Source organism: Amblyraja radiata, chromosome 17 (genome assembly GCF_010909765.2).
Source record: "Amblyraja radiata isolate CabotCenter1 chromosome 17, sAmbRad1.1.pri, whole genome shotgun sequence".
Lineage (NCBI taxonomy): Eukaryota > Metazoa > Chordata > Chondrichthyes > Rajiformes > Rajidae > Amblyraja > Amblyraja radiata.
In genome coordinates, this window is record NC_045972.1 from 16588096 (window position 1) to 16609489 (window position 21394).

General features: G+C 42.7%; 1 protein-coding gene across 1 annotated transcript in view; it reads left to right on the forward strand.

Moving 5' to 3' along the window:
• Positions 1-9044: 9044 nt before the first annotated feature.
• usp10 (ubiquitin specific peptidase 10) overlaps positions 9045-21394 on the forward strand; it is a 77146-nt gene continuing 64796 nt past the window's right edge. Inside the window, exon 1 of the mRNA XM_033035793.1 lies at positions 9045-9226. Within this exon, the coding sequence (XP_032891684.1) occupies positions 9206-9226 (21 nt within the window). The 5' untranslated portion in view covers positions 9045-9205. The remainder of the gene's footprint in view (positions 9227-21394) is intronic.

A 21394-nucleotide genomic window follows, 5' to 3' on the forward strand; every position in this document is an offset into this window, starting at 1 on the left:
CTTGAGGTACAATAACAACATTTAAAAGTCACTTGGGACTGGTACATGGATGGGAAATTGGTGGGCATGGGCAAGCTGGGCCGAAAGGCCTGTTTCAGTGTTTCATGTATAGCGATGTTACAAAATGTTGAGATTTTAAAAATCAAGTCTTTAATTTATCCCATCAGATAAAGCATAAAAATAAGTTTAATTTGACACCTAATTCACTTTCATATCTTCAGTATTAAAAAAGTTATGGCCATTTTCATACTCGGAAATTGGCATCTTGTTCCCTATTGCTTTTTCATTCTTAACACAAAAGCTGTGATCGAGAACATTTAAAGGCCGATAACTTTCTTAAAATTTAAGAGAACTGAAAGAAAGTTTCAGTTATTATAGGTTGAAGCATTCTGAAACAAATATGAAACAATCTTACTTAGATGACTTGAAATTAAAGCATATAATTAGTTAGTTACCTAATTGTAGCTAATTACAAAATTCAATTACTAGATCTAAACATCTATCCATTGCTTAAGAATAGATTAACATTTTTAAATAGCCTAAGTGTCCAAATAACATTCATACAATAATTCAGAATATAACATAATTTTAAAATCTCATTGTCATGGGTTTATAGGCCAAATGGAAGAAATTTAATGTTTAATACCTGTAAATTAATGGCCATTTAAATCAGCTTGCGAGTGGGTTTTACTGGAACGGGACCATTTAGAACGTTCAGATGCGGTGAATTTATACCCCCATATCTGCAGCAAATACACTGCCGGTTCTTCGGGGGGGAAAATCACCGTTTCGCAACGTAAAATGTGAATTAAATACATCTTAAGCAACGCTTTTATACATAAAAATAAACTACTTTCTTTTACCTGGTCCTGCATAAAATCCGTCCCAGTTGTCGGCATTGACGGCTTCAGAAGTGCTTTTAAAATCATTACAGCGATTAACTTGTCGGGTGAATTTAAAAAAAAAACACACAGAACGGCCGTAGGAACGATTCTTTAGCAAAATCTTGCACTCCAACAAATATAATTCAGGACCAGGTCGGGAAAAAACCCCGTTTTAACTCCGCCCCCCCATCAAACGCGCCAAAATCGCACACACGGCCAGTGGCAGAATTACAGCGCCGCTGAAGGTAAGTTTTGTAACATACCTATCATGTACTCAAAATCTCAACAAAAAAGGCATTGCCCTTGCTGAATCCTGGGAATCCTTGCTGCATAACTGCTCAAAGTGGAGAAGGAACATTCGGGAATGTAATTAGATGGCATCAGGAGTACACTTCTTGATTAATGCAGGTGTCAGGGGTTTTGTAGGGAGAAGGCAGGAGAATAGGGTTGAAAGGGAAAGATAGATCAGCCATGACTGAATGGTGGAGTAGACTTGATGGGCCAAATGGCCTCATTCTGCTCCTAGAACTTGTGAAGTTACCCGGAAAACCAGCATTAACATCAGAAGGAATGTATCACCTCAACAAAGGCAGTAAATCTGAGGGTTGGAACTGTTTTTAGTTCCATAGTCATCTTTCTTTTAGAACCTTGATGTGTAATTTATGTCCAATTGATGTTTTGGTGTGTTTGTCTGAGTCTATCTGCCTGTGATGTTGCTGGAAGCAAGATTTTCATTCCAACTGCACTTATCCCAATTTGTGCATTTGACAATCAATTCCACCTGATTCAACTTGTTTTAGATATCAATGAACTGCACACAGGCAGGCACCTAATGTCCGGATCAAACCCATGTCTCTGGCACTGTTAGGCAGCAGTTCCAACAGCTGCATTACTGCAGGGCTGCCAACTCTCACACTTTGAGCATGAGAATCACGCATTTGGACAAATTCTCATGCTCTCACGCTGATCACAAATTTCTCACGCTGTTGGGGGAGACAGAGAGAGGGGGAGAGAGGGGGGAGAGAGAGGGGGAGAGAGAGGGGGGAGAGAGAGGGGAAGAGAGGAGAGAGAGGGGGGGCGAGAAGAGAGAGGGAAGTGGAGAGGGAGACATGGGAGAGAGGGGTTGAGCGGAGAGAGGAGGGAGAGAGGAGGGAGAGAGGGGAGAGAGAGAGGGGGAGAGAAAGAGGGGGAGAGAGGGGGAGGTGAGAGGAGAGATAGCGGAAGAGTGGGGGAGAGAGAGAGGGGAGAGAAAGGGGAGAGAAAGAGGGGAGGGAGAGGGGAGAGAGAGAGGAGATAGAGAGGGGACAGAGAGAGGAGGGAGAGAGGGGGCAGGAGAGAGAGGGATAGAGAGGCAGGGCTGCCAACTCTCATGCATTGAGCGTGAGAATCACGCATTTTGCCAAATTCTCACGTTGATCACAAATTTCTCACACTGTCGTGAGAAATTCTGTGATCAACGAAAATTTCAAAACTCTTATCAACTGCATGGGCCGCGGGTGTTGGAAGCAGAAGCTGCGGCGGGGACATCGGAGGCGTCGGGAGCGTTGCGCCCCTGCCGTGAGAGTCTCTGTGCCAAATTTGCCCAGGTGACTGGCATGGATCAGGCTGCGGCTCGGTGCATCCTGGAGGACAACCAATTGCTGCTGGAAGTAAGTACCAAGCACTGGGTAGAAATGGTGGAAGATACTGGACTTTAAATGGGAGTGGTTGGAGAAAGCATCCTGCTTGCCTGCTAGATTTTCACTTACTGTAACTGCAGGATAAATGTTCCCGATGTTGGGGGTTCAGAACCAGGGGTCACAGTTTAAGAATAAAGGGGGGGCAGTTAAGACTGAGATGAGAACAAACTTTCTTCACGCAGAGAGTTGTGAATCTGTGGAATTATCAGCCACAGAAGGCAGTGCAGGCTAATTCACTGGATGTTTTCAAGAGAGTTACATTTCAGATTCAGATTCAGATTCAATTTTAATTGTCATTGTCAGTGTACAGTACAGAGACAACGAAATGCATTTAGTTCTTGGGGTAACAAAACCAAGGGATATGGGGAAAAAACAGGAAAGGGGTACTGATTTTAGATGAACAGCCATGATCATATTGAATGGCAATGCTGGTTCGAAGTGCCGAATGGCCTATTCCTGCACCTATTTTCTATGTTTCTATGCTTGAGTATATGGCAATAAAACTCGATCACTTGATTTGAAGCAATCATGCATGGTGGAGGTATAAAGTAGTCCTAGAGTGATACAGTGTGAAAACAGGCCCTTAGGTCCAACTTGCCCACACCCGCCAACATGTCCCAGCTACGCTACCTGCTTTTGGTCCATATCACTCCAAACCTGTCCTATCCATGTATCTGTCTAACTGTTTCATAAATGTTGGGACTGTCCCTGCCTCAACTACCTCCTCTGGCAGCTTGATCCATACACCCACCACCCTTTGTGTGGAAAAAGATAGCCCCTAAAAATTTACCTCTTAAAAATACTTCATACAAAAATTGAAATCATACTTCTACAATGCACTAAAACATGATTTTAATACATCAAATTTCAATAAGTCTCTACCCTGGGAGGGGGGACACCCCCCTTCCACACCCTCTCCTTACTCGGTTGCTCCTTTCCCTCACCGGGTACCCCCAAGGCCAGTGATCAGTGATTGCTCAGCCTCTCCACTTTCAAAAACGCTCCGCGGCCCCTGATTCAGATGGAGAACACTGCCAGATGTGAGCGGGGAACTGAGGCCAGTTGTCCATGATGTCTGGATCCCAATGCTCAGTGCTTCATGTTTCGGAGTTGGCTAATGTTATTGATTTGTAATTAGCCTGATTTATAATTAGTTGACAAAACCTCAATTTATTAATCCGGAATATCCAGGGGGATGGGATAAGTGTAATAATGACATGCAAGTTGTCAGGCTGACTGTCACAACATCCAGCCCCGATAACCCATTATTTCCTTCAGTTAAATATTGGGAAGGTAGCACTATTGTCCTTTGCCACTCAACTATTATGTTTGTTTACCTCACTGACTATTTCTACCCCCCCCCAATTCCTTTGACAGGATGAATAGAAATGCCCCCAATCTCGATGTTTCATTTATTGAACACGTAGATGAACATCCTCAAGGAGTGTAATCAGATGGAAACTGATTCAGATGCGATATTTAAGAGCTTGTTCAATGAATGGGGCATATTTTAAAGGAATGACAGAGATACCTGCAGAGGAATGTGTGAGGAGAATATTATTTGTCTTTAGTTTTAGCTTGAACCAGGACATCTGAAGATTCAAAGTTTAATATAGTAATTGTGCTGATACTGACCCCAACCAACCACGTAATGAATATCATCCATTCCGGAGGTTTTACTTTTATGATGTCATTTAAACTTCACTTGGATTTCAATCACTTCAATGTAAAAGTAATTGGGAATGGGGAGCATTGGAACAAAAATCTGCCCTAGGTACATATTAACTGTAATACAATAATGTATGCACGTTGGTAGGTGCAATCAAAACAAAGATATTTTTATCATTGTTGTGTTATGAATACCACAGAAAAATGATGTGCTCTCAAGATCACATTTAATAGAATAATATTGCTTAAATAAATAGTTATTGGACTTTGCATCTCGGAAAAGTCCCAGCTGAGAGGAAGACAGCAAAATACTGAAAATATTGGGGGTGAAAATGACTTCAGGACAGTTTGTTAGGAAAATGAAAGAAATGGTACATAATATTTATACAACTGTGAGTATAATTTTATGGATAAGAAATTGTGTTTAGCCAATTAATGGCTTCTTTGACAAAGTAACTAGCATGTTAGATAACAAGGAAGCCAATGGATGTAGCAAATTTTGTTATACATAATTTGGTCTGTGAAGTGCCCCATAAAAGATTACCGCATTAAATAAGCACTTGTGGACTTGAACGTAATAGGTTAAGTCCAGGGGGTCAGATATGGGGCTTTATATGTGGGCCAGATATATTTTCAGTGCAGAGTGGCTAGGAGCAAGGCCAAGTGTGCATCCAGAGTCAAGGTCGGGGGGGGGGGGGGGGGGGGGGGGGGGGTGGGGAGGCAGGGGAGGCAGGGGGCAGGGGGCAGGTGTAAGGCTGGACTTAGGGTCAGGAATGAGAGAAGGTATGCAACTGGAGTCAGGGTCAGGAGTAGTACCAGGTGTGCAGTGAGACCCAGGTTGGTCAACATGGGCCAGGTGTTTGATTATAATCTGATTTCCATACATGAATATACTAAAATCATTCATGTGCTGCACATGTTGATCAGAGCCTGGGCTCTACTGTGGAATGTAATTAGGAATGTAATTTAGTCCAACGTTATTTATAGCTAATCCAATTTAAAGCATAAACATTGCATTCAAGTGTAAGTTAAAAGACTCGTTACAGTATGCACCATATTGCACAATTTCAAGCTGAAAAATGCAAAAGCTCCGTAACAATTGATTGATTGATTGATTGAATCCTTTATTTGTCATTCAGACCTTTCGGTCTGAACGAAATGCTGTTGCCTGCAGCCATACATGTAATAATAACAGAACACAATAAACACAAATTAACATCCACCACAGTGAGTTCACCAAACACCTTCTCACTGTGATGGAGGCAAAAGTCTTAGAGTTACTGTCTCTTCCTTCCTCTTCTCCCTCTGCGCCGAGGCGATACCCCACCGGGCGATGGTAAGTCAGTCCCGCGGTTCAAACTCCGCGGCCTGGGGGGTTGTCGAAGCTGCCGCCCTCCAGTCCAGCGGACGCAGCTGTTGCAACGGGTGCTCCGGAAAACAGGCACCAGCCTGTGACCTGCGAGCTCCCGACATTGTCCTCCACTGGCCCGCGGCCGAGCCCCAGATTCAGGTCGCCGCCGCCAGAACACAGCCTCAGCCGCCGTAGCACCGTCTCCGCCCCGCACCGGGCCGCCCACAAGGCAGCGTCTCAGCCCCGCACCGGGCTGCCCCCACGAGAGCACCTTCCAGCCGGGAGCCGGTCCGCCCGCACGGCAGCGTCTCAGCCCCGCACCGGGCTGCCCACACGGGAGCGCCTTCCAGTCAGTACCCGTGCCGGCCGCACGGGAGTGTCTCAGCCCCGCGCCGTCCGCCCTCACCGGAGCGCCGAGTCGTGCCGCTACCCGGACGTCGCCACAGCTCGAAGCCGGCCAGCCTCGCGTTGGTGAGTCCTGGCTGGCTCTACCTCCGGACCCTCGAGGTCGGTCGCAGGTTGGAGGCCGCCAGCTCCGCCATTAGGCCTCAGCGCAGACGGGGGAAGAGAAGGGGGATACGACAAAAAGTCGCGTTCCCCCGAAGGGAGAGACAGAAAGCTCTGTTTCACCCTCCCCCCACACACATAACACCACCTAATAACCAAAAAAATTACTAAACTAGACAAAAAAAAACAAACAAAAAAAGTAAAAACAGACAGACTGCAGGCGAGCCGCAGCTGTAACACAGCGCCGCCACAATGGGAGGGGGACAGAGAGGGGGGAGAGAGAGGAGGGGAGGGTGGTGATTTATTGCAGCTTACTAGAAAAAAATGTGGTATTAAATTGCAGAGACAGTGGTCAAAGGAATGGAGAAGAGAAAGCTCATTCCAGTGAATAGGATTAGCCTGAGGAATCCAGAAGCATGAGTCACATTCTCGAAACAAGGCAAGTTTGACTGAAATGAGAGGGTATAAATCATTTGAAGGATGGGGAATATTTGGAATTGTCTATTCCAGAGTCATGTAGATGCTCTGTTATTGACAGCATTCTCAACTCAAATCGTTTCCCAATGTTGGAAGGCAGTGATGGTGGGCAGGGTGGATTAAGAAAAAAATTGGAAAGGTAGGAAATCAAAAATAAAATATGAAAATGCAGTAAATACGCAGCCGGTCAGGCTGTATCTGTGAGAAGAGAAACAGAGTTAATGTATCAGGACCATTATCTTGTTAGGGAAGGAAAATCATGTTGAAATGGAAGGTCAATGATTATCTTCTTGATTTATATAGATATTGCTTTAATAATGTCATGTGCTCCAAAATAAATTGAAAAGCTTTTGTTTGCTTACCGTATATGAATACAATCAAGCCAAGCACACGCTTTTACACTGCCTTGGGAAAACAGTTAACACAGTCAAGGACCTTTCCCACCCTGACCATTTCTTCTCCTCCTGTTGAGCTGAAGATACTAAAGCATGAAAGTGCTTACCAAGAGACTGAGGAACAGCTTCTTCCCCTCTGTTATCAGACTTCTGAAAGGTCCTTCCATAAGATATGGTACAGGCCTGATTCCCCAAACTGCGTACATTGGACTTTTTTTCTGGAACAATTACTAAGAAACTACATTCGGCACTTTAGTTTATTTCTCTTCTCTCAAACTTTTTGTGCTTGTGTTTGGCTTGATTGTATTAATATTTGATTGGATAACATGTAGGTATGTTACAAAACTTACCTTCAGCGGCGCTGCAGTTCTGTCACTGGCCGTGTGCGCAACTTTGGCGCCTTTGAGGGGGGGGGGGCGGGGTCAAAATGCGGTTTTCTATCGCCTGTCCTGGATATATTTTCTCGGGGTGCTAGCTTATGCTGAATAATTGTTCCGACGGCCGTTCTCTGAATGTTTTTATTTTTTTTAATCGCTGGACAATTTCAGCGCTGGAGTAAAATAAAAATCCGCTTCTAATGCCGTGAACGGACTTCTAATAACCGGGACGGATTTCAGTTATACGGGACAGCTAAAGGAAAGCCGTTTATTTTACATATAAACGTGCTTCTTAGGATGACCTTAATCCAAATTTTACGTTGCGAAAAGGTGACTTAGAACCGGCAGTATGAACCGGCAGTATTTTTCTTGCCGATATGGAGTTTAAATTCACTGCAACTGCAACGTTCCAAACGATCGCGTTCCACAAAATCTCACTCGCAAGATGATTAAAATGGCCATTAATTTACAGGTATTAAACACTAAATTCCTTCCATTTGGCCTATAAATTCATGACAATGAGATTTAAAAATCATGTTATAGAGTGAATTCTTGTGTGAATGTTATTTGGACACTTAGCCTATTTAAAAATGTTAATCTTTTCTTAAGAAATGGATAGATGTTTAGATCTAGTAATTGAATTTTGTAATTAGCTACAATTGGGTAACTAACTAATTATATGCTTTAATTTCAGGTCATCCAAGTAAGATTGTTTCATATTTGTTTCAGAATGCTTCAATCTATAATACCTGACATTTGACTGTCCTCGATCACAGCTTTTGTGTTAAATCAATGGAAAAGCAATAGGGAACAAGATGCTAATTTCCGAGTATGAAAATGGCCATAACTTTTTTAATACTGAAGATATGAAAGTGAATTAGGTGTCAAATTAAACTTCCTTTTATGCTTTATCTGATGGGATAAATTGCAGACTTGATTTTTTAAATCTCAAAATGTTGTAACATTGCTATAACATGCAAACAAAAGCTTTCATAACTCTTTATACATTCTGTTATCATTCAACAGCTTTCATGGTATCTTGGTACATATGACAATAATAAACGTAAATCTAAACCCCAAGTAGACAACTGGAGCCAAGTGCAAAGTAGCAGAGAACAGAATTGTCTTTTAAATAGAAAAAAAACTTTATTCAGAATGACAAGTACATACAAAAAATCTGTACAGAACTCTTTATACATTCTGTTATCATTCAACAGTGCCTTACACAGTAGTGTTCAGACCCATTTGTACACAAAACACAGAAATGCAGAGACTAGGAACTGCAGAAGGTACAAATTGCTGGAGTAATACTATGTGGGGTGTTGGTGGGGAATAGGGGGAAGGGTTGGGTGAGTGGGGTGTTGGGAGAGACAGAGAGTGTTGGGGGAGAGAGGAGGAGTGTTGGTTAGTGAAAGTTCACCTGAGGCTGTTGAATACAATGCCCACACATGGGTTGGCGTCCCGAAGGAAGTGACCAACCCCGAGCTGGGAGCTCCCCTCAGTCGCGCTCTGTCCAATCAGCTGGCATGCTGCCTCAGACCCGCAATTCATTGGCGGAGCGGGACAATCCCGCCTGGCGACCAATGGGAGGTCGAGGACCGTTGCTACCGACCAATGGGAGAGCGGGGACTCACAGCCGCCGACCAATGGGAGGGCGGGGTGGGCTCCTCGGACCAATGGGAGAGCGTGGACTGCAGCCGCCGGCCAATGGGAGAGCGTAGACCGTCCTCCTTGGACCAATGGGATGGGAGCGAGGGAGGAGGGGCGCTGAGCCCGGGGAGCGGCGCGCACGCGCACTCGCAGTCCCGGAGCAGACAACATGGCGGCAAACGGGGAAGCATGAGTTATCTCATTCAAAAGCTGCAAAATGGCTAGTAACAATATAAAGGTGAGGAGAGCCGGGTAGGGCGGCGTGGCGCCGGAGCAAACGTATTTCCTTCGCGCGGGGTACAAAGCAACGGGGAGGAGAAAAAAACCGGGAAGAGTTTATTTATTTCCTTTCAGGGTGATTGAAAAAAAAATCCATGAGGTCGAGCTTTAGGCCCCGGGGTGTATTCTGCGGCCTGGCTCTCTTCCCTCGGCGCGATGCACCTCCGAAAGAAGGAGCCCTGTCCAACCTGTTCCTCTCTCGCCTGCACAGAAAACACGCTGCGGCCCTGCCCTCTGCCTTTTTTTTTTAAAATATTCGGCTGCGTTTCTAAATGTTAGGTTTACGGAGAAAACATTTAAAATGAGATAAGGGGTGGGGGAGGGGTGGGTGCATGCTCGCTCGCGGGCTGGTGATGATTCCGATGATTCATTCCAGCGTGGGGACTGTTTTTTGCTGCACATTAATGTTTGCCCGCGTGTTTAACCGGGTGAATTGCGACCGAGTTCTTGGAAGGTAGAGGGGGGCGTTGGTTTTATTCACAGCAGATGAGTGGGACATCACCAAGATCCACGCGTGTTTGGACATGATAGCGAGGAATGGGCAAAATGGATTCCGATATTTTTTCGAGGGGAGACTTTTGTATATCTTACAACCGAACATTTTGGCGGTCGGTTGCACGTTTTTTTTTGTCATTCTTACTATGCGGAGAAACGTTGTTGTCTGATAATCTTTTGTGGCATACTCATCCTAAACAGTAAGCACTGTTGAGGATATTGAAACTATAGTGTTGATTCCTAATTAGATTAGGTCTTTTCCCCCCAGAAATTCTGCAAATCAATGGAGACAACATTTAATTAAAAACCATAATGGTGAATTGTCGAAATATTTTGTGAACATTTTCACAATTGTTATTTTAATGCTGGATTAGAAAAGGGGCAAATTGGTCGTTACTGAGAAATTATCACTTTTTAAATGGTTAATGTTACAGTTCTTGCTATTTCATTGATTTCTTAGTTGAATGGCAGGTTTATTCAACAGTTTATAAAGATGTTCTGAACTTGATCTATAGGAATCTACTTTATGTAGAAATTCATTCATGCAGTAAATGTAGCAGAAAATAACTTCATAATTGGAGATGAGAATTGTGTGTTTAGTAGGTTATGGTTTGAGTGACAACTCAACTAGCTGAAGTTTTCACAACTCAAGATAAAATATTACATCTTTTAGAAGTTCGGAAGTTTGGAGCTTTTGTGCAAATGAGAATAAATACATAATATTCATCTTAAATCTGTGATCAGTAGTTTATTGAAACTTGTGATATTAAAGGACAAAGCTCTTTGAATGGCGGACCATGCTGGAGGTCGTGCTTTTGTATGTCCAAAATAAATCGGTGATCGATGTGTAATTAAAGAATTTTAACAGGGGCATAATGAGATGATGCAGTTTACAAGCTTACCAAAAATTACTAATATTTCCCAAAATATATCTGCCTGTCGACTGACAATGTAGACAGCTAAGGTTTGATACGTTTTGTAGTTCCTGTGATGTAAAACTCCTGAAATATTTTGTCTTTCATTCATAATGTAATACTTATTTTCTGCAGGCATAAACCATTTTCTAATTAATGTTGAAGCATTCAAATGATTTTTTTAATTTTGAGCTCATTATATTCCTCAATCCAAAAGTTAGCATTATTTCCACAGTGGTGGTCTTTTTAAAATAAGTGAGTATCATAATAAAAACTTCCTTTATGATACTAAGGAAAGGTGACATGGTTTCATTTTGACATTGCACAGCATTCTTACCACAACAATGCATTATTAGATTTGTCAGAATATGCTGCAGAAAATCTGGATTTTTAGTCTTGGATGTAATTATAAACATTAATTTACTTTTTTTTAAACTTGTGCCTGTGCTATCTCCCTTCACCTTAATCCATAGGCTATTTATCCTATATCCACGAAAAAATACAAGAAATATTATCGAACAAAAGATTGGGAGGTATGAAATAGATGATTCAGTTGCTTCTCCCTTATCTTATGTTCTTTCTGCGCCCCAGAAATTAGAATAATGCTTGCGGTGAAATATCAGCCACAATCTTACTAAATGTTGCCATTACAGGGGGGGACTACTGTTTATGAATTTACTGTTAATTTTGACAATGACAAATATGCAAATGTAGCTAAAATCACAAATTTTCTTTGCAAATTTTTCTTTGTAAAGTTGCTGAGACCTGCTATTATCTAAGCTGACATGCTTAACCCATGGCTGCATATTTGAAGCCTGAACACTTGATTATTCTAGTTTGCTTCCTTTTCAGCATTCAACCAGGCTTAAACTTGGAACTCGCTGAGTTTTTGCTGTAGATATTTAGGGAGTCAAGAGTTTGGTCGCCTGTGCTCTATGATTATGTAGCGCTGGAAGTGAAGCATCGATCACACTCATTCTAAATGTTGGCGTTACCATGGACCAATTGGCTTAGTCCATGCTGGTTCTTGTATTTTTACATTCATCTAACTTGGATCAAGCTCAGTCTCTGCATTGACCTACATCAGCTCCCAGTAAAATAATGTCTCAATTTTAAAGTTTTCATACTTGTCTTCACTTCTCTCCATGAATTTAGCTCATCTTTGTCCCTACTATCTCCCAGGCCTCTTATATTTGACCCTTCTAAATGTTTCCCTGATTTTATTTATGCTTCACGGGAGCTGGAACTACCAAATATCAAGGCTCTGGAATTCCTTGAATCTTTCTGTCTCTTTGCCTTTCATTCTTCCTTTTCTCTTTCAAACAATACTTTTTGACGAAGCTGTCGTCATAGGCTCTAACTCAGGGGTTCCCAAACTTTTTCGTCCCATTTACCCCTGGCAACTTTAACAGCACATAACAATGTTATTTCACTTATTTATGAACAACTAATGATGTTATATACTAGAACCAAACGCAGTCAGTCAATGAGAAAAAATATGTACAAATCCAGAAACACCAAATTTTCCCCCTGGGTAGGCGAAATTTACCCCAGGTTGGTAACCCTTACACTAACTTGTCCTCATAGACACGTATTGTTTTTTTTATAATATTTCTCTTGCGTCTATATTAGGTATGTTTTACATTTATAACCCATGGTACATGCAATGTCCAAACAAACATAATACCTAAAATTAAGTATTAAACCACTGTATTTTGTTTTGTGAAAGCGAAAAAAACACATGGGCAGTAAATGCAATATTAAGTGTGAATCATGTTGTAGCCTTTTGATTAAAAGTTTATTATGTTGGAGATGGTTAAGAAGTGAAGTAACCAAAATTAGACTCGTTAGGAAAGTGCCTCAATATATTTTGTAAAAGTAAAAAAAGTCAAGATTTAAATTAGTTGCAAGCTTAAAAGCCAAGGATGTTAGTTAAGAGACTCATTATCTAAGGCGATAGCAATTTATCACCTTATAGGATTGCATATTTACTGAGACAACTGGAGTATAGATCTAAAAAAGTATAGATATAGATGCTTTTTTTCCTGTTACTGAAATTCACTTATTGTTGCTGTCATCTATCTATCTGACCAGTGTTAATTTTGAATCTTGCACTGTTTTGATAAACTATTGCTTATGCACTCATGACAAGTAACTAAAAAGTATGCTTGTAAAAGTAGGTTGTTTTTCAGGATTCCTTGACACTTCAGCTAAATCTGTCCCTGTTTTTTATTTCACTGAGTGGTGGCGCCATAGAGTGTGGCAGCCTCGCCTGCAGCAGTTTTGTTTTGGAGGCCCTTTAGTCTTTTTTTATATATGGGGGGGGGGGGGGAACCGATTTTTCCAGTCCTTACCTGGGCGAGGTTGCTTCCTTCCTCCGAGCCGCATCTTCGCCCCCTCCTCGCAGCCTACCACCTGGATTGGATCGGCCTTTCATGCTGGAGACCACACAGAGCGAGCTGCAGCGCAGCACTGCGGTACCATTGCGGAGCGGGCGATGCCTTACCCGTGTCGCCGTGTGGAGCTCCGGAGTGCTGTGACTGCCGACTTCAACATCGTGGAGCTGTGGGGTCTGCGGAGGGTCCAGCCGCGGCGGCGCTGACTTTGAGCCTGGGATCTTTCGCCGAAATCGCCAGTGTTGGAGCTCCGACCAGCGCGGCCTGTGGACTTCGGAAGTCGCGGCTGTTTCGCAGCTCTAAGCCCCTGAAGAGTGTTCCGACGCCGGAGTTCCATAATTCCGGCGAGGGCCTGAAACATCGGGCCGCTGTATCGGTGACTGCGGAGGCCTCAATAGGCCCCGACCATGGGTGAACATAGAGGAAATGGACTGAACTTTGCTACTTTCCCTCACAGTGGGAACCATTGTTTGGGGATGTTTTGTATGTTTAATGTTAAATTCTTTAATGTTGTGTTTATTTTTATTGGTGTGCTGCAATGGCAACCCAAATTTCACACCAATTGGTGTATGTGACAATAAATGTCCTTTGTTGTTTGACTATTTTTGGCTATTGTCTTTGACAGTTCTTAGGAAAAAATGCTCAGATTCATCGTGCTTCTGAGTATGTTCTTGTTCATATATCTAATTATTATGGTCCAGAATTTGAAATGAAGTAAAATGGAAGCACAAGAAACAGCAGATGCTGGAATCTTGAGCAAAATACAAACTGGGAAGAACTCAGCGGGTCAGGCAGCATCTGTGGAAGGAAATGGACAGATGACTTTTCAGGTTGGTATCCTCTGCCTGAAGAAGGGTCCAACCTGAAACATCTTTGTTCATTTCCACCCACAGGTGCCGCGTGATCCTCTGAGTTCCTCCAGCTGTTTGTTTTTTTGCTGGAAGTAAATGTATTTTTGGTTGTGCTGTGTAATCTCTCAATCTATGTTGAAAGATGGGTGAATAACTGGATTTTATGATTAGTGGTAATGGCTGTTCACAATTAATATAACAGAGGAATGCTTTTTAGTTATGCAGGTTTTGATTTTAGTAGAATCTTGTTTTTAACTTGGTGTGATGAACTTAATAGAATGATGGTTTGCAGACCATGCCCTTGTCATTTGAAGAACCCATTGTCTGACAAGGAAACCTGCTTGTTTTTGGAAAAGAAGCTTAGTTTTCAAACAGTAACCAAGAAAACATATTCAAAATACCACTGAACATATTACTACCACTCTGCCTAATGCTTGTAATTACATTGAATAGCTTTTCTCTGATGCCAAGAGCTAACAAATTGAGCAATAAATCTTAACAATTCTATTGGAATGATGGGTGATTATTTAGCATAACACTCTTTTGTTTAAACCACTTTGTATATTATCAATTAAGCCATATTGTATTATTTTCAATGTTGGATGGTTATTTTGGCACACTAGGAATAGTTTTGAATTTGAGCTGCATGAAACCCTTTGAAATAATAATATTCTTAATGAGACTGTAAGGTGGAAAGATTTTCAGTGGGCAAGGATGCTTGATGTTAAGCCTTTTATATATGGGGGGAAAAAAAAGTAGACAGAAATGGGTGATGTTTCAGGTCGAGACCCTTCTTCAGACCGAGTGTCGGGAGAGAAAGACAGAGAAGGAAAGGTAATGTGTGAAACGAAACATCAAAGGAGATGAATACAAGGGAAATGTAGAATAGATCATTGTTAGCTAGAAGAAGCTGACAACGAGCATAGATAAAATGTAATCAGGGGGCTAGTCAGACTGGTTGGTGAACTAGGAAGGGGGAGGGATGGAGAGAGAAGGAAAGCAATGGTTACTTGAAGTTGGAGGAGTCAATATTTATATCACTGGGGTACAAGCTGCCCTAGTGAAATATGAGGTGCTATTCCTCCAATATGCACTGGGCCTCACTCTGACAATGAAGGAGGCCTAGGACAATAAGGTCAGTATGATCTGAAAAGGGTCTCGACCCGAAATGTCACCCATTCCTTTTCTCCGGAGATGCTGCCTGTCCCACTGAGTTACTCCAGCTTTTTGTTTCTTCGGTTTAAACCAGCATCTGCAGTTCCTTCTTTCACAAGGTGGAAATGGGAGGGGGAGTTCAAGTAATTAGCAACCAGGATATTTAGGCAGACAGATGGGTTTAGGCAGACTGAGTGGAGTTATTCAGTGAAACGATCGCCGAGCCTGCACTTGGTCTCGCCAATATACAGGAGTCCACATCTGGAACAGTGGATACAGTAGATGAGGTTGGAGGAGGTGCAAGTGAATCTCTGCCTCACATGAAAAGACTGTCGGGGTCCTTGGACGGAGTCGATGGAGGTATAGGGACAGGTATTGCATTTCCTGCATACGCAGGGGAAAATACCGAGGAGGGGTGGGGAAGTTAGATGGGAAGGGCTGCGTTAACCAGGGAGTTGCGGAGGTAATGGTCTCAGCGAGAAGGGGTGGAGATGGGAAGATGCGGCTGGTGGGATCCCGTTGGAGGTGGCGAAAAACGTTGGAGTATTCTGTTCTGTTTTTGACAGCTGATGGGGTGAAAGGTCAGGACTAGGAACACTGTCCCTGTTGTGATTAGGGGAGGGGGAGTAAAGGCGGAGCTGCGGGGTACCGAGGAGACGCGTGTGAGGGCCTCATCTATGATGGAAGAGGGAAACCTCCGTTTTCTAAAGAATAAGGACTTCTCGGATGTCCTGGTATGGAACACATCATGTTGGGCACAGAGCGGCGTAGACTGAGGAATTGGGAGTAGGGAATAGAGTCTTTGTAGGAAGCAGGGTGGGAAGAAGTGTACTCTAGATAGCTGTGGGAGTCAGTATGTTTTTTAGGTGGTCATTTAAGACGGCTTGCATGACGCATGTGATAGTGTGCTCGGACGAAGTGTGTAGTTACTGGTTGGAATTATGGTCACTGAAGCATTCACATATTATTTCTGCTTCAAATAAAGTCACAAACTAAACATATTCACCAATCAAGACATGATATATACTGCAATGACATGCAGCAAAATTATAATACAGTATCTCATCGAGTTTTACACATTGCAATAAATGCAATTTCTATTATTTCTTTCCACTTCCAAACAAAAATCTGGTTGGATTATTCAGCATGTGATCAACCTCGATGTGACCAATTGCAGGCTTGGCGATCGCTTCGCACAACACCTACACTCAGTTCACAATAATAATAATAATAATGGATGGGATTATATAGCGCCTTTCTAATACTCAAGGCGCTTTACATCGCATTATTCATACAATAACCAACCTCATCTCCCGGTGGATCAGCACTTCAACTCCCCCTCCCATTCCGAATCGGACCTTTCTGTCCTGGGCCTCCTCCATGGCCAGAGTGAGGCCCACTGCAAATTGGGGGAACAGCACCTCATATTTCACTTGGGTAGTTTTCACCCCAGTGGTATGAACATTGGCTTCTCCAATTTCAGGTAGTCCTTGCTTTCTCCCATCTCCCATTCCCAGCTCTCCCACAGCCTACTGTCTCCGGCTCTTCCTTTCTTCCCCCCCCCCCCCCTCCCACGACATCAGTCTGAAGAAGGGTCTTGACCCGAAACGGCGCCTATTTTCTTCGCTCCATAGATGCTGCCTCACCCTCTGAGTTTCTCCAGCATTTTTGTCTACCCATTCACACAAGTTCTGTTATCCCACTTTCCTCACCCACTCCCTACACATTACGGGCAATTTTACAGAGAGAAGTTAACCTACAAAGCCAATGGGATGTGGGAGGAAACCCACATGCTTGCAGGGAGAATGTGCAAATTCAAACACAGATCTCTGGTGTGTGAGGCAGCAAGTCCACCAGCTGTGCCACTATATTATTTTCCAACACACAAAAAAGTATACGTTGATAACTTTTGTTACTAAAAAAATGAAACTATCCATTTTCAGTCTTAAATCTCTAAGTGACACTATGTCCCCCTTTACAGCTACTGTATATTTTAATTCAGTTCAAGACTAGGGGGCAGCACATTGGCCATAAAGTTGCAGCCTAAAATCGCCAGAGGCCTGGAATTGATCCTCAATATGGGTGCTGTCTGATAGAGTTTGCTCCTTTTCCCTTTGATCGCATGGGTTTTCTCCGGGTGCTCTTGTTTCCTTCCACATTCCAAAGTTGTGCAGGAACTTTTTTCCAACCCATAACGTAATATTTTCCTTTTGTCCAGAGATTCTGTCTGACCTGTTGAGTTACTCCAGGTTTTTGTGTCTATCTTCAGTTTAGACCAGCATCTGCAGTTCCTTCCTTCCTTCACACACGGTACTATACGATAGAACTTTATTAATACCAGGTAAATTCTCTATGTATATTTATATACTTCATATTCATATGCATATTCATATATAAATATACACTGTTTTGTTTTCTCGTTTATAACATTGTTTACAGAGTACTATGTTTACATATTCTGTTGTGCTGCTGCAAGTAAGGATTTCATTGTTCTAACTGGGACGTGAGAGAATAAAGCACTATTGACTCGTGACTTACGTCGCTAAGGTGTGGGATAGAACTAGTGAACAGTTGATCGGTGGTCGGCGTGGACTCGGTGGGCCGAAGGGCCTGTTTCCACGCTGTATCTTTAAACTAAAAACACTAAAACCAGAGGAAATGTAAAGAAGTGTCTACCTGAAACGCCACCCAATTTCTTCTATCCAGAGATGCTGGCTGCTCCATGGAGTTCCCCCGCACAATTAAAGCATGGAATAGTCTTCACCCTACCATAGTTACCCAACCAGACGCAACTAAATTTAAGGTACCTCTTTTTTCCCAAGAACCCTTTTTTGCTTAAGTCCAAGTCAAGAGAGTTTTATTGTCGTGTCCCAGATAGGACAATGAAATTCTTGCTTGCGAGGCGGCGACCAGAGAGCAATGGCGGCTAGATCTCCCACAATGCAAAGGGAGGGAGAAAGTGGCTGGTGCCGACCAGTTGCCGTGGCAGTACGCATGTGCAGGGCGGCCGATGATGCGCTGGCTGTGGTTGTGCGCATGTGCAAGGGAAAGGATGTGCTGGTCGTAGCAGTGCGCATGTGCAAGGCGGCCTGCCGTACCGGCCGATGAGCGGACGGAGAGCGGAGATCCGGCGGCCCGGACACGGTTATGGATGGCGGGCGGAGACAGAAAATGACAGAGAGACGGAGAGGGGGACCGCTCAGAGTTGCTTGCCAAGCCGGGCAAATGAGGACGGCTGTTAGGTTGCCCGATGGCACTAGGTCGCCATTGGCAACCGGGCAACCGCTAATTTCGAGCCCTGTACTATGATGGAGATGGTGAGATCAAGAAACAGTAGGGGTATATCGAAGATGGTCCTAGTGAATTTGAATGCAGAATGCAAATTAGCAGTGAAGTCAATGACGTCTGAGTTCTGCATGGTTGCAGGTGGTAGCCCCGATGCAGTTTCCAATGTAGCGGAGATAGAGTGTGGCGATATGACCAGTGCTTGCCTGGAACAGCGATTGTTCAATGTACCCAACGAAGAGGCAGGCATAGCACGGGCTCATTCAAGTGCCAATGGCTACGCTGTGGGTTTGGAGGAAGTGGGAGGAGTCGAGGGAGAAGTTGTTAAGAGTAAGGACCAGCTTTGCGAGGCGGCGAAGGGTGTTGGTAGAGGGAACTTGGCTGGTTCTGTGGTCGAGGAAGAAACTGGGCTTTAAGACCTTCATGGTGGGGGATGGAGGTGTAGAGTGACTGAACATCCATAGTAAAAGTGAAGGAGGGGGGCTTGTAAATAACAGGATTCCGTAGTTAATCAAAAATTACTATAATCGGTATGTGGCATTTTATATATTGTTCAATTTTTTTAATTTTCTCCCTAAAATTGAAGTGTATACATCCACCAGCGCTTTTGACAATAAAAACCCAAAGATGTTGGATGTACTCGGCGGTCAGGTATCTTTTTTTGAAGGGGGAAAATGGCTAACCTTTCCGTTTGATGACCGATCCTCAGAACTAGGAAAGTTCAGAAAACCTGTTTAAAACTTCAGATTGGGACGGGGAGTAGTGGGAAGAACAGTGAACAAGCAATAAGTTGGAAGCCAAGAGAGCCCAGTGCAATGACAGAAAAGAAGAAAGAGAGAGAGAAAAGAAGCAAATTGCTGGAACTGAGGCACTGAACACAGCAGTAATCGGAAGAATAAAAAGCGAATGGTCACAATACTCAGCAGCTATCCACTTGCCCTTTTAGTTTAGTGTGCAATGTGGTAAGGGGAAATATTTTTGAAGGTGATCTGGCAGGTGAGTTTTTTGCAGTGTGGCGAGTGTCTGGATTGAGCTGTCAAAGGTTTTTTGGATGGGTAGTTGGATAGGGAAGCTATAAAGGGATTTCGGCTGAATGTGTGCAAATGGGATTAGGGTAGATAAGCATCATGGTTGGCATGCCCCGATGGGGCTCCTTTCTATGCTGTATGATTCTATGATTTTCTATGTGTAGGCGGTAGATCTCTGAGGAGTGGGGATTGTTAATGTGAATGAGGAGAAGGAAAAATGGATTAGGATAGAATGAGTGTCTCAGCATGTCAAAGGAGCTGTTTCTACACAGTTTCTGACAAATTTTAGATAAACTTTCCTGATTTCTCTTGAAGCTGTTTGCTTGTGATGATAATCTGTAATATTTGTTATTATATAACGTCACTCCACACGTGCTGCATGATTTGCTGGGCATGTCCAGTATTCTTATTTCAGATTGTTATTAACTGCAGCCTCTCTGTATTTCATTGTAGCATTGTTTTTGCTTTGCCTCAATTCATCTCTCTCTATTTACACCTGTTCCAGACAGTTTTGGCTGTGATTAACAAGCCATTACTGGCCCCTTAGTCAGTATCGCGATTGATATCATTTTGTCTCTTGGCCTTCACTCTGACAGAATCCCCTTCTCTGAAATAGAAATGTATTTACTGTAACTTTTGTTAGTTCTGCTGGAAGGTTATTGTCTTAAAAATGTTTTGCTTTTGTTTTAAATGTTCATGATTTGAAGTTTTTGCTTTTATGAAATGACGTTTTTTGAAAAAGATGTCAAGAAAATTAGTGTTCTATTTCCACCTAAGCTTGATCTAGTACGACAAGCTGAAATGAAATTTGGTTGGCTTTTTCTATAATTGACGGATTTGAAATGTGTGTAAATAGTGGGGTAGTGAAGAAGTTTAGTTTATAGACATAGCATGAAAATGGTCCCTTTTGCCCACAGCGTCTATGCCGACAAGCAATCTCCCATACACTAGTTCTGTCCTACACACATGGCAATTTACAAAAGCCAATTAACCTACAAACATGCGTGTCTTTGGGATGTGGGAGGAAACCTGGGCACTCGGAGAATATCCACGTGGTCACGGGGAGAGCATACAAAATCCGTACAAGCAGTGTCTGTGGTCAGGATCTAACCTGGGTGCCTGATGCTGTAAGGCAGCAACTCTGCCGCTGTGCCACCCAAATTGTTAAATTCTTTAACATCCAGTATTAATAACATTGGCATCAATTGACATCCATGTTCAAAATAATTAAGAATAACATAATAAAGTGTCTACCATCTATTTTAAATGGTGGAAGTACAGTTCAGTACTAGGGAAATTTTATAACATTTCTTTGGAAGTACATGAATAATTTGCAAGTTACTGAGTTGGCTTTAATTGCAGTGGACAATTTAGTAATATGATTACCAATGTGTATAGTATACACTCAGAATGTAATCTGTGTAATAATTTGTCAGTAACAATTTATTGCTTTTTTCTGGATTAAAATGGATCCCTTCATAATTCTTTGAGGGTACAGAATTTGTGAGCATATCACAGATAACAGTATTGGTGATTAGAGATTGATTTGCCATTGAAAAAGCATCTTTGATTTGTAACATTTTGTCCGTCCATATCTGTTCAGATTCCCTAAACTACAATCTAAATATTGTGTTTGTATAAAGCTGCATATCATTTATTCTATTTCAATCAGGGGATAAAATTTAGTATCCAACATACTTGCATTGATCAGTACCTAATCCCATCACCAGATAAATGCTAAATTGCATTGTTGACTGATCTAGCTGCTGGGGTTGACAGGAGTTAATTCCGGTTGCATGTATGCAAAACCATAAACTGTTTCTGAATTAAATGTTTCCAAGAGAATTGAAAGTGTGGGCAATTGTTCTGCAGTGTTAGCTATTATGATGCCTTTCTCATGTTTTCTGCTATTGGTTCATATTTCATTCTTTAAAGTTCAGTTTTTTCCTAGTTCACACAAGGTTAGCCTCAAAGAAAAGCAGATGAAAATGGATTACAAAGAA